The 14,193-nt window shown below is 44.9% G+C and overlaps 1 protein-coding gene and 1 long non-coding RNA gene across 2 annotated transcripts; both read left to right on the top strand.

Annotated features, from left to right (window-relative positions):
- The first annotated feature begins 2,371 nt into the window (after positions 1-2,371).
- Positions 2,372-6,417, top strand: LOC100281196 (regulatory protein NPR1). The gene is made up of 4 exons (NM_001367877.1): positions 2,372-3,748; positions 4,301-5,051; positions 5,588-5,788; positions 5,979-6,417. The coding sequence occupies exons 1-4, from the start codon at positions 3,095-3,097 to the stop codon at positions 6,236-6,238; spliced, it is 1,866 nt and encodes a 621-aa protein (NP_001354806.1). The 5' UTR covers positions 2,372-3,094; the 3' UTR covers positions 6,239-6,417.
- A 1,557-nt stretch (positions 6,418-7,974) lies between these two features.
- LOC103636613 (uncharacterized) lies at positions 7,975-11,140 on the top strand. Its single transcript, XR_558078.3, has 3 exons — positions 7,975-8,112; positions 8,299-8,715; positions 10,893-11,140. It is a non-coding gene; the product is annotated as an uncharacterized lncRNA (long non-coding RNA).
- The last annotated feature ends 3,053 nt before the right edge of the window (positions 11,141-14,193 follow it).

Here is a 14,193-nt window from a genome sequence, read left to right as displayed (position 1 = left end):
GTTTGAGAGAACCGAACCTCGGTAAAACAAATCCTCGTGTCTCACTTCATTATTTGCTTGCGATTTGTTTTCACGCCCTCTCTCGGACTCGATTATATTTCTAACGCTAACCCGGCTTGTAGTTGTGATTGTTTTTGAGAATTTCAGTTTCGCCCTATTCACCCCCCCTCTAGGCGACTTTCACTTAGGAATGCTTAGAGAATGCTTGGTGTACTCCTCCATGCGCCTAGGGGTCCCTTTTATAGTCCCAAGGCTGCTAGGAGCCGTTGAGTGCATTCCTGGAAGGCAATTCTTGCCTTCTGTCACCTGGCGCACCGGACAGTCCGGTGCACCACCGGACACTGTCCGGTGCGGATCTCCTTCCTTATTTGGCGAAGCCGACCGTTGGCGCTTTGGAGCCGTTGGCGCACCGGACACTGTCCGGTGCACACCGGACAGTCAGGTGCCCCCTTCCGACCGTTGGCTCGGCCACGTGTTTCGCGCGGATCGCGCGGCAGACCGTTGGCCCGACCGACCGTTGGCTCACCGGACAGTCCGGTGCACACCAGACAGTCCGGTGAATTATAGCCGTACGCCGTTAATCACTTCCCGAGAGCAGCAAGTTCGCCTGAGCCAGCCTGGCGCACCGGACACTGTCCGGTGAACCACCGGACAGTCCGGTGCACCCAGTCAGAGCTGACTTTGGCTGAACAAAGTCATCTTTAGTTCCAACTTGATTTTTCCTGTTTCCAGCACTTAGACACAATACATTAGTCTCTAAAACAATGTATTAATTCTGAGAAACATACCTTTATACTTGGTTTGTACTTTGTCCACCATTTAACACTTGGGCACTTGTGTTGGACACTAAATCACCAAAATACTTAGAAATGGCCCAAGGGCACATTTCCCTTTCAACAGTCCGGTGCCACACCGGACAGTCCGGTGACCTCTGACTTCTGTGTTCTAACTTCTGTCGCGGCACTGTTTCGCACTATAGCGTTTTGCAGTCGACCGTTGGCGCACAGAGAGCCATTGCTCCGCTGGCTGACCGGACAGTCCGATGAATTATAGCGGAGCGCGCCTCTGAATTCCCGAGTGTGGCCTGTTTGAAGGGCGCCTGGCCTGGTGCACCGAACAATGTATGGTGCGCCAAAAATCAGCACACTCAAGTCCTTTGCTTCATTTTTTATTGTGTCGCTAACTGGATTTCTTTTTGGTTTGTGTTGAACCTTATGCACCTGAGATAAATCACATCTAGCCAAACTAGTTAGTCCATGTGGTTTGTGTTGATCGTCAACTACTAAAATCTATTTATAGAAAGTGGTTAACCCTATTTCCCTTTCAGCACACTCTATATAGTGCTTGAGACCTCGACATGAAGGTGTCCTAGGAAGCCAAGGCTCTCGCGTAAGGTCCTCGACATGCAGGACCCTAGGCCCCGTTAGAATGGGGCTTGTCCATAAGAGAGTTGGGCTCTAAGATGCATGACTGACACTGTGCGTCTGTCGTTTCTTAATAAAGTTATAGATGATGTTTTGCCAACATCTGATGATATGTCTTGGTGCTTACAAAAGCCTTGTTTTTTATCTTCCTTTCGTCTTAATAAAGATCCATATTACATTTATATTTACTATGTCATATATATACCTCACTATCTCGAAGATACATCTCGTTGCGGAAGCATAAGGTAGCTTTGGAGGTAAAGCTTAGAGCGACATGTGGGTGCAACAAACAAACATGGGGGCACAACACACCTCACCTCATATAACTAATTTGGCTTGCAAATCGAGAGTCCCGTACGAAAAGTACTCGTTGTCTCTTGACCCAATAAATCAAATACACCTTCTTACACAATTTGTCCATTTTATATTTTTCGTTTCCAATAACAAACTCAAAGTGACTTGTTTTTTTGGACCTTTGACACATAGCCTTTAAAGTAGATTTCACAATTTAAGCTTGTTATGTAAAACAAACTAATTTCGAGAGAGGCTGATTGAGGAGAAAGTCTGCGGTCGATGATTCAATTGGACGAAATCGATGTTTAAACTGTCTTGTTGATTAAATTTCTAGCTTCACACGTGCTTGAACGGCGTAGGAAGTGTTGGAATTTCCCTTCTTATGATTTATTAGAGTAGAGTTTTGTTACAGTTTATTTACGGATTCATTACGGTATTTATTAGGGATACGTTGACATATAACTTCAGTCTTTCTTTTTTAATAGTCACAAGAAACTTTCACACACCTACTAGGAGTAACAGAAAAACATGGACATATTGATTTTTGAAAAAAGAAATATTGACAGATAAGGTGTTGGGGACCGTAGAGACTAGAGAGGATGAGGACGACGCCAGGCAGACGAGCCTTGCCGATTGCCGTCGACGTCACCCTGGTCAGGCGTCACTTGACGACGTATACAGGGGCACAGGGCTCAGGTTTTCCTTCAAATTGCGCCGAAATACTCGAGATTTCTTGGATTTTTTTACTTGTTTATTCTATTCTCCTTCCGGCGCCTCTCTAGTCTATTCTCCTTCCTCGTCGAGTCGTCGTCTTCTTCGATCCACTCTTTCCCCCATCCCTATCTCCCTACTTTCCACGCAACTGCGTTTCCCCCGGACTCTTCTTCCACGATTCCGTTGGACCCCTACCGCTCCTCAGTCAGTCCTCGCCCCTCCCAGCACCGGCCAACAATCCCTCACGTTATTCCCTGTAGCTACTATGCTGCCCTCTTGGATCCCTTTTTCACTTGTCTGAGATTTAGCCACCGCCCGGTAGGAAGAAGAAGGGGAAGCACCATATTTTCTGTTCCTGGCCTGACGCAGCGCCGGTGAGATTTCAGTCCGGGATCGGCAACGCTGGGAGGACTCGCGTGTGATTTACGCCGACTTCCGTGCCGCTCTAGGAAGGGTCACGTCGAGGAGGCTTTTGCCGACGCGGATTTGCCTGGAGCCAGCCAAGCAGAGCGCAGAATTGGGGGTGTTTGGCCGTGCAAAGCCAGAAAGTTCTCGGTTTGGCTGCCGAAACCGCTTGAGGCGACCACCATCTCATGGTCGTAGTGGTCCGGGTCCGGCACAAGTAGGGGCTCGCGTCTTGCGCTTGGCAGTTGTGGGAAGCCATGGAGCCGTCGTCGTCCATCACGTTCGCGTCGTCGTCGTCGTACCTGTCCAACGGCTCGAGCCCCTGTTCCGTCGCGCTGCCGCCGCCAGGGCCGCCCCAGACTCCCCCGTTGCCTGCCGGCCAGGGGTGGGGTGGTGGAGTCGCTGCCGCAGGGAGCGGAGGCAGCGTGGAGGCCGTGAGCCTGAACCGGCTCAGCAAAAACCTCGAGCGGCTGCTCCTCGACCCGGACCTAGACTGCAGCGACGCCGACGTCGATGTGCCCGACGGTGGGCCGCCCGTACCCATCCACCGCTGCATCCTTGCCGCACGCAGCGACTTCTTCTACGACCTCTTCGCCGCTCGCGGCCGCGCAGGGGCAGCGCGCGGTGATGCGGCCGCCGGCGCCGGAGTAGCCGCGGAGGGGGCTGCCAGTGGAAGGCCGCGGTACAAGATGGAGGATCTCGTTCCCGCCGGCCGCGTGGGGCGCGAGGCCTTCCAGGCGTTTCTGGGGTACCTGTACACCGGCAAGCTCCGGCCGGCACCGGTCGACGTGGTGTCTTGTGCTGACCCAGTGTGCCATCACGATTCGTGCCCGCCGGCCATCAGGTCCGCGGTCGAGCTCATGTACGCGGCGTGTACCTTCAAGATCCCCGAGCTCACCTCGCTCTTCCAGGTGAGACGCAATTTGGTTCTTGCTCGCCCCATTGTCAATAGGATTAAACTCTAATTTCTTTAGGAATTGTTTCGTTCTATGCCAATACTGTACATGGCTTCGGTAGACTAGAAATGGATTTGTGATTTTTTTTCTCCAATCCGAGTGTTGACTACATCACTACAAAAAGCTATCAATAGCTGAACTGCTAAAATTGCTGATTTTGTTTTCTCCAATCCGAGTGTTGACCACATCACTGCAAAAAGTTATTAATAGCTGAATCGCTACAATTGTTCAATTGTTGATTTTGTTTTTTCCAATCCGAGTGGTGACACTACAAAAAACTATTAATAGTTGAACTACTAAAATTGTTGGCTATTGCTTTTTTAGTTGATTCAAGCGAACCTGGTGGCTTGAAGTCTATGAATTGAAATGGAATCATTATTCATTAGGCTGCTCAACATTTGTATATTACATTTATGGCTGTATAATTTATCAATCTGTTTAACATCAATTCAGCTTTGCTTTGTCGATTTATGGAAGGCAAATGGTTAACATGGTCTTCTTCTACAGCGCCGGCTTCTTAATTTTGTAGACAAGACTCTAGTGGAGGATGTTATTCCTATTCTGGAAGTTGCTTCCCACTCAGGGCTGACTCAAGTGATCGACAAATGTATTCAAAGGATTGCTAGATCAGATCTCGACGATATATCTTTGGATAAGGAGCTCCCTCCAGAAGCAGTTGATGAGATAAAAAATTTGCGCAAGAAGTCACAAACTGCTGATGGTGATACGTTCATTTCGGACCCTGTGCATGAGAAAAGAGTCAGAAGAATCCACAGGGCACTTGACTCTGATGATGTTGAGCTTGTGAAGTTGCTTCTTAATGAGTCCGACATCACATTAGATGATGCCAACGCATTACACTATGCTGCTTCTTACTGTGATCCTAAAGTTGTCTCAGAGCTGTTAGATTTGGCAATGGCTAACTTAAATTTGAAGAATAGCCGTGGGTACACAGCACTCCACTTGGCTGCTATGAGGAGAGAACCAGCTATAATCATGTGTCTCCTTAACAAAGGGGCAAATGTGTCACAACTGACAGCTGATGGCAGGAGCGCAATTGGTATTTGTCGGAGGTTAACAAGAGCAAAAGACTACAATACAAAGATGGAGCAGGGTCAAGAATCAAATAAAGATAGGCTGTGTATAGATATTCTAGAGAGGGAGATGATGCGGAATCCTATGGCGGTGGAAGATGCCGTCACCTCGCCTTTGTTGGCAGATGATCTTCACATGAAGCTTCTCTACCTGGAAAACAGAGGTGAAGTCCATACCATGCTTGATAGAATGGCTCTGATTGGTTGCCTGTTGCCGCTTCAAATTTTGAAAATTTAAAAGCTTGGAGGTCAGGTGGATTGATTCAGGCTAGCTTGTAGACTAATGACATGTGCCTGACCTTTTGTTCTCATAAAGAGGGAAAAAGGAAAACGCCCACCCCATACCACATCAATTTCTCCTTTTTTTCAAATTGGTGAAAGCTGTACATGTTGTAGGAAATAAACAATTGTAGTCACAAAGCCCAAATTAATCTAATTACAGATGACAAGCCTGGATTATTAAATTGCCACTTGCCTGTCCATATTGCACACAACCTAGTAGTGTCCTAGTTCTAGATAATATAACGAGAATGATTTCACACCACTGGATGATGATCAAATAGCACCTTAGAACTTGGGGTTGGGATATGTCATTGTCGTGAGCTTTGTCTTATGTTCACGTTTATAAGAAGATTGTGATTTATGTTATTGGCTACATTATTTTCCCTGCACCATAACATTCTAAGTATTGTTCCTGCAGTTGCATTTGCTAGATTGTTCTTTCCTGCTGAAGCCAAGGTCGCCATGCAAATCGCACAAGCAGACACCACAGAAGAATTCGGCGGTATAGTTGCAGTTGCAGCAAGCACTTCTGGTAAACTGAGGGAGGTGGACCTTAATGAGACGCCAGTGACACAAAACAAAAGGCTCCGTTCAAGGGTAGATGCACTGATGAAAACAGGTGAAAGTTTCAACCGTCAACCTTTTCCATTGTAGTGAACATGCCCTGCAGCTATCTCCAGAAAATTTAGTTCGGACGCAATCACGGATTCTACGTGTACCTGAAGTATTGTGACTATGTTCAAAATACATGATTGATACAATGTATCTGATCTGGTGTTCGCCCATTTTTATCCGATGACTTCTTGCAGTGGAGCTGGGCCGTCGGTACTTCCCGAACTGCTCGCAGGTGCTGGACAAGTTCCTGGAGGACGATCTGCCGGAAGGTCTGGACCAGTTCTACCTCCAGAGGGGCACAGCCGATGAGCAGAAGGTGAAGAGGATGCGCTTCTGCGAGCTGAAAGAGGACGTGCTGAAGGCGTTTAGCAAGGACAAGGCGGAGGGCAGCGTGTTCTCGGGCCTGTCCTCGTCGTCGTCGTGCTCGCCGCCCCAGAAGTATGCCCAGAGGTGATCAAGGCACCAGTTTTTGCCGTATAGTTTGTTATCATGGTCTTCGAGACTTGGACCCGGACAGCATATAGGGACATGTACACCTGTGTATGTATAGTGCTTACAATTGGCGTAAGTAGAACTATATGTATGGAACATAAGGAAACATGGCAGGAACACCGTGCAAAAAGATGAAAAGATGGCCGAAGTGCTCTATGCGAGTGCCCACCTGATTCGATGGCCCTATTCAACGGCGCCCTGTCAGCATGCTGCATGCCCACTGAGACCTTCGGTTGCATAGGGATAGGAGGAGATTTCTGTTCAATTTTGGCTAGCAAGTGATATAGGGGTGTTTAGGACTGTTTCACTTTATGAAAATCAACTTAGCTCATAAACACTTTTAACTTCAATAACTTAGGTCCTGTTTGGAGTGGCTGTATTTTTCTAGTCCCAAGAAAATAATGTGGTATCTGAGAATACCATGGTCTAGAAACCAAAATGTGTTTGGCAGACTCTTTTAAACCATGGTATTTAAAATCTTGGTTTTGACAAGACCACATTATTTCTGGGTATAGAATACTGTCCAGACTAGGGCTGGAAATGAGCCGAGTTCGGCTCGGCTCGGTGCGGCTCGTTGACTGAACGAGCTCGACTCGGCTCGTCCATTCCACGAGCTGGTGAAAGAGGCTCGGCTCGGCTCGACCTTAGCTCGCGAGCCATATTCTTGTACTTATCGTTTCATTATTTGATGAATTAACATTATATAAATTTGAAATATAAAATCATCATTCTACATTATGAGTAAATTAAACTATAACTTGTAATATATTCATCATCAAAGACTAAAAAATAAGCTATTATCCATAAAATTATCTAATATTTATTATTATTCCATAAATTGATCATTTTTGCAAGGCTCGTGAGCTGGAACGAGCCGGCTCGGCTCGGCTCGCTGCAAAAACGAGCTCGAAGAAGGGGCTCGGCTTGGCTCGTTCGAGGCTCGCGAGCTGCGCCGAGCCGAGCCGCTCCGAGCTCGAGCCGGCTCGCGAGCCTCGAGCTAATTTTCCAGCCCTAGTCCAGACCAAAGTTTTTCGTCAGAGCGCGCGAAGCGACCCTAATGTCCGCGCCCTTTTCTCACCGTCCACGCATCTCTTCCCCTCAATTCTAAGGCTTTCTCCAACAAGAAACGTTAAAGCGTTCGGTACGCTATATTTAGCGTGTACCTTCGTCTCCAACAAGCACATGTATAGCGTTCGCTAAAATTTAGCGGAGCCTCAGCGTCCGCCAAATCTAGCATCTCCTGTCCGTCCGCTATTCTGTCAGCTCTCGTACGGGAAGCCGTATGCTACTATCATAGCGCCAATAAAAAACAAACAATGCCAGGAACGTCTCCGCTGACCAGTAAAAAAGAACTAAAAATGGAACTAAAAGATCTTCTATGGACATATGTGAGAACGACCATTTCATATATTCAACATCTTTTAGCTGTACATAAATATTTTACTATGTATTCTACAATAATTTGTAATTTGTTGAAAAATATGATTGCAATAAATTATGTTAATATGGTTGCCAAAATATATACGATGAGATATAGAACAAACATTGTAGTTTATGGATTATGTTAACACTGTAGATATAGAGATTCGAATTTAGGTGACGTTGCTGAAGATGAAGAAGATATAGAGAACATAATCTTTTAGAGAATGCTGTAAAGGACAGAGAATATTTCTTTAGAGAACGGAATTTAGGGTACGTTGCTGGAGACAGCCTAATACAGACACTCTTTTCCTCTTTCTCCATTCCCCATCGCAAAACTGGAGGACCTAGCTTCGCCGCAGATGTCGTCGGTCCCGGACGCTGATCTCGCCTCAGATTCCGTGGCCGGCAAAAAAGGTATGGTTTTACTTCCTGTATTGTTTGGTCGTCCCTCTTCTTTTGGGGTTCAGATGCGCCTTCACACAAATTTCTTATTTAATCTAAGAATCGTGATACATAATCAGATGATTTTAATCCAATGCAACGAACAAATTTCCATGGTCAATGATATTTCTTCTTATTCTATTATTATTTATTGAACAGACACGCATCTCTGTATTGATATGATATATTGTATTTATCACGGACAAAAGACACAAGGACACAGTGGAGTCAAGCACGAACCAGTTTTTTTTAGCATCCTTAAAGAGTACAATTTACCAAGACATCGTGCACAAAAGGGTTGGACCAAGGAAGCTTGGAATAACAAGACGCAGCGTATGAATGAAAAATCTGTATCAGCAAACTTCATTGTATCTCAACTGAAGGATAGAGAACAAAGGCTCAAGAAGGACCATAATGCAGTGCATCTGATTTTATCAAAGAGTGGATTTGGTTGGGACCCCAACCTAAAGATGGCTACTACAGTATCATAAAATTGGCAAGACCTACCACAAAAGTTACAGAAATGGAAGGATAAAGCCTTCCCATACTATGAAGACCTGCATGAGATTTACAATGGTATCTTTCTATTTACCTATCTATGTGTGAATCATTTTTTTTCTCATTAATAAACCATTTTTGTTGAATCCATAGGTAAAGTAGCTACAGGGAAGCATTGTAGAAGTTCTTTAGAGAAGGCATATAAGTCTGAACTCATTGTTTTGGATGAGGATGAACTTATGAGTACACCTAGCCCAACCACACCTACTATGCAAAATTCATGGACTGATTTCTTTCAAGAAGAGATTGATTTGAATACTCAGCATGGATTGAACTATGATGTACACCATAGTCAATATAGAGCAATGGGCGAAGAACAAAAAAACTAGGGAGGTGCGTAGTTGCAGTCTGCCACAAACTGATAGGGAGGTGCAAGCTGTTAGGGGTAATCATTCCACATAGCCTGTGCAATTTGGTTCCTTTTAATATTTCCTACACGTCAAGGTTCATTTAGAGATTGCACATCATCTTCGTATTCTTCATCTCCATCCGAGACATCCACTATCTCGGTTGGATTGACTTGCATACTGTTTTGATGTAGCCATTGATCAGAACCTTCATTCTTCTTTATGAAGTTGTGGATAACACAAGAAGCAAGCACAATATCTCATTGTGCATCAATAGGGTAGTAAGATGCACACTTAAGTATAAGGAAACACATTTTTAGAACACCAATAATGCGTTCAACATGGTTGCAGAGTTGTGCATGTCTTAAGTTGAATAGTTCCTTCGCATTACTTGGTCTCTGATTACTCCTGCCTTGCTCTTGCAAATTATACCGAACATTACGGAATACAGCAATGAAATTTGGAGTATTAGCATATCCTGCATCAACTAGATAAAATTTTCCAGAAGGGACATAAAAACCATGAGTTAATGCATTTTCTAATACTCGAGCATCTGAAGCTAATCTTTCCCAACCAGCACTGACATGCACAAGCTGACCATTGAAGTCACATGCAACCATCACATTATGTGATAAACCACCCTTTCTATTACTATATGGATCTTGCAAACTAGGAGAAATAGTGATAGGTACATGAGTCCCATCAATAGCTTCAATACAGTCCTAAAAAAATAGGTTAATAACAATAGAACACAGTAATTTTTTTGACAAAATCATTACTAAAATTACCTTAAAATCAGGCATAAACTTCGTGTTGCTGGAAACCTGGAATGGAGTGTTGATTGGATGAAGTTGAATTATCCTTGATGACAATGAAACAATATCCTGCAGAACTGTATTGAAGTGTCGACTTATAGTCTCACCACTATGCTGAAATCGTTCTTGGATCGAACTATTACTTGCATTTGTTGAAAGGGAAAATAGGAATGTAACCAATTTTTCTTCAACTAAAACTTCCCTACTATTTGTAAGTAGATTGCTGTCACGAAGGACCTCTATGAGCTTGCAAAAAATTACCTTTTCCATACGAAATTCTCGCCTAGCTCGTACCTTATGCCCTTGGAGAAGTTATTGAACGTGCTTCTTTCCTGAAAGGATGGATGTGTGGATAGGTGTACTCATGAGAAGAATTATTAGCTAACCAATGCATCACACTTTCTATTTCTTCACCATCTCTTCTCTTCCTATTGAAAAAATTCCTCCACATATTTCCTAGTGCGTTAAGCACAGGCACATAGCTCATAGCTGCTTGTAGTTTGAAAGCTCAAAATCTGTATATATACACCACGTAACAGAGGGGTGGGGAGGAAGAGTATTGCACTTCTCTTGTTCCTTGGTCATAGTCAACATATGGGAAACTACGTGCTCAAAAAACTATAAACGAAGTTTAGGGGGTGTTTGGTTAGAGGGACTAAAGATTAGTCTCTAGTTTTTAGTCCCATTTAGTCCTTTTTTTGCCAAACACTAAGACTAAAATATGGACTAAAATGATTTAGTCTTTAGTCCTTCACATAGGTGCTAAAAGAGACTAAAAGCTCACATGAGTGTATTCCAAGGGCATTTGAGTCTTGTGGACAATGTATTTAATGACTTTAGAATCTATTTAGTCCCTAAACCAAACAAGTAGGGACTAAAGTTTAGTCCTAAGACTAAAGTTTAGTCCTAAGACTAATTAAAACCAAACATGGCCTTAGTCAAGCATGCAATTAATACTTCTTTTTTCCTGTTAACTTTTGGAGATTTTAATTCTTGAATTCTGACTTATATCATAATGGTTTATTTTTGACAGATTTATAAAAGTATTTTGCTCTACGGAAAGAAGCAGTAGCTAGTGAAATGGGATGAGAGCTGCGAAACTAGAGAATATAACATTTGGCATTTATTTTAGTCTTTTTTAGTCCGTATGAACTATTGTGTGTTATTTGGTTTGTACGCTTTTGAATTGAACTTGATGGCACCAAACAGGTGTTCAATTGATTGCTGTAAAAGAAATTTATGATTATATCATGAGAATTACCAGACTGTGGTATTGAAATACTATGGTTTTTAAAACTACACTCCAAACAGGGCCTTAGCTTCACCAAAAAATATGAAGTTACTTTCCATTTCACCAAAAACTTTTAGTTAAAAAGGTACTTTACGAATGCATGATTTTTGAAGAAAACAAGTGACGCCTAATAGGAGAAGTTGAATTAGAACTTCTAAAACTTTTCTAAACTAGGCCGTAAATAAATCATTAAAGCAAAACTTATGCAATTAATCAAACTAGAACGTGCAAACTAGATTTTGTCTAAGTGTTGCTATCTCTACCGCAATATCTAAGTTCCAATCCTAAACAATATAAGTATAAAGACAAGATTGAAACTTAAATGCTTAATATAAGTGAAGCAAGGTAGAGATGTAAACTTTCGTAGATGACACCGGTATTTTTACCGAGGTATCCGGAACCATGTAAGGTCCCGACTAATCCTCGTTGGTGCCCCTACGCAAAGGGAAGTCCACGCGAGGAGCAAGTACCACGATCGAGTAACTCCATAGAGAGTCGCGGGCCTTCTCCACGTGCCTTTGGTGCTCCGCTTCCGGCTCCTCTCGGACGCTCCCCGCCGTCTCCACTATCGAGCTTCCGGCAGAAAACGCCGCGGGTCTTGTTCCCTCCGATACATGGTGGCGGCCGTGACACAAACGCGGTTGTCACAGTCTCGCAAGACTCGCCCCACTCGGTACAATTACAACGGCTCGTGCAAGAGCCGAGGGATTGTGTGGTTTTTCTAAACTCACTCAACTAAATAGGATTCACCTAGATCAAGCGCTAATGCGGTCTAACTAACCTAAGCACTTCGTAAAACACTTACGCTAATCACCGAGTGATTCTATTAAGCATTTGGGTGTATAAGAACTTGGCAATGTCTACTATATGCCTTGGTATGCTGTTTGAGCTTCCACGCCTTGAAATGTCCGGTTGGGGTGTTATTTATAGAACCGAACACAAAAGTAGTCGTTGGAGAAAAGTTGCTGCTCTTTGCGGCACACCGGACAGTCCGGTGCCCCTGTCCGGTGTGCCTAGCTGTTGGATCTGACACAGCAGGTGACCGTTGGCGCTGCAGGCTTTTACACCGGATAGTCCGCGTGTCACACCGGACAGTCCGGTGCCTTCTCTCCACCAGTGCCACTTGGAACTAGTCGTTGGGCTACTGTTCCTGGGTGCACCGGACAGTCCGGCGTGTGGCACCGGACAGTCCAGTGCTCCTGACCAGACAGTCCACTGTGGTAACAACTTTCTTCATTTTTTGGACTTCACTTGATCTTCATAATGTTTTATTTTGAGGTGTTGCTTTCCTTAATGACTTAGTCCAAGTCGCTTTAGCATCCTGTGAACTACGAACACAAACACTAGCAAACACATTAGTTCATAGGTTATGTTGTTTATCAAACACTAAAATCTATTGAGCCAAATGGTTGGGGTCCATTTTCCTTACAATTTTAACTCTCTCTCTCATAAAGTTAGTCATAAAGTTAGGACAAAATTATCTACCTTTATTGCCGGTTACACTCTAAAAACGAGTGGATATTTTTTCTATTCCCCTCACGTCGGCGTCCAGTGTCCACCATGCCCGCCTCGTCTGTGTTGTCCGCCTGCACCCTCCTGGTGTAAATTAAGCTAGAATTTTGTTTGTATTTAATAAGTTGTCAAGTAAGTATTTTTGATGAGATGACAACATTTCTAAACAAACCAGTTGCATACATCATTTAAGAGTAAAAGAGATTTTTTTCTAAACAAGAACTCATTTTAGTGAAGTTACCTGCAAGCCAAATAATTTCAGAAACTTTGCAACTTTAAAGTAGAGTTGCTCAACTCAAAAGTTTACGAAGCTGAGCTCATTTTTGTGAAGTTAAGCTGCACCAAACACCCCCATAATCTACTCCAATCTCCTTCAATTTACTCATAACTGAGAGCACCAAGAGTTGGTGAATAGGTGATTGTTGACGCCTTTTTGGAGCGCCAAACACTCAACAAGAACCGTGGCGGTGCCTTCTGCACAGGGGCGAACGGTCCGCGCGCAGGGGCCGGACGGTCCGCGGCCTGGTGCGAGGCGCGGTGGTGCTCTCTGCGCAAGGGCGGACTGCCCGCGGCCTGGGGCCGGACGGTCCGCGGCCTGGTGCGCGGCTAGGGCTCCTGCCTGACGGCCGGACGGTCCGCGCCCTGGGGCCGGACGGTCCGCGCGTACGCAGGGACGGCGGAAGATCGCCGACGGCGCCTGGATCTCGCTCCCGGGAGGGACCCCGTCGGGGAGGAGAGATCCTAGGTGGTGTCTAGGCTCGGGTAGACCGACCTAGACTCCTCTAATCGACGTAGAGTCGAGGAGAGGCGGAGAATTTGGGGATTGAGAGGCTAAACCTAAACTAGACTAGAACTACTCCTAGGATAAAATGCGAATAAAAGTTGTATTGATTCGATTGTTGATGATTACAAATCGGCCGTAGACCTCTATATTTATAGAGGAGGGGGGCTGGACCCTTTACACAACTGATTCCGAGCTAGTCCCGCGAATATAGCTAACAATCGTAGCACAAAACTCGGAACCCTAAACTGCTCTGCGCATGCGCGGACCGTCCGGCCCACAGGCGCGGACTGTCCGGACCGCGGACCGTCCGGCCTCAGGGCCGGACCGTCCGCCGGCTTAAAAGCGGGCTCAACATATGCCCCCCTGCCTTTTGGTGGAGCTGAGCAAACCAAAAGCAACTAACTCGATGTGATTACATCGGTTCTCTTAGGCATCTTGCCACATACTAGGATGGTACTGTTTGAGGAAACGCCCATTCAAAGCCTTAGGCAAATCCTTGCCTTGTAATGTTTGTAGCAAATAGGCGTTGCCAGACATCACCTGTCTTACTTTATAAGGACCCTCCCAGCTTGGCGACCATTTCCCAAACTTCCGGTCTTTATTCCTTAGAGGCAGAATGGTCTTCCACACCAGGTCCCCTACTTGAAATGATTTTGCTTTGACCTTCTTGTTGTAGGCCCTGGCTACCATGATCTTGTCCTTTTTATTGCCTCCAAAGCTATCATCCTCTTGTCGGTCACTTCATCA

This window comes from Zea mays, chromosome 8 (assembly GCF_902167145.1).
Source record: "Zea mays cultivar B73 chromosome 8, Zm-B73-REFERENCE-NAM-5.0, whole genome shotgun sequence".
Lineage (NCBI taxonomy): Eukaryota > Viridiplantae > Streptophyta > Magnoliopsida > Poales > Poaceae > Zea > Zea mays.
The sequence above is the reverse complement of the archived record's forward strand: the minus strand, read 5'-3'. Positions and strand labels throughout refer to the sequence as shown.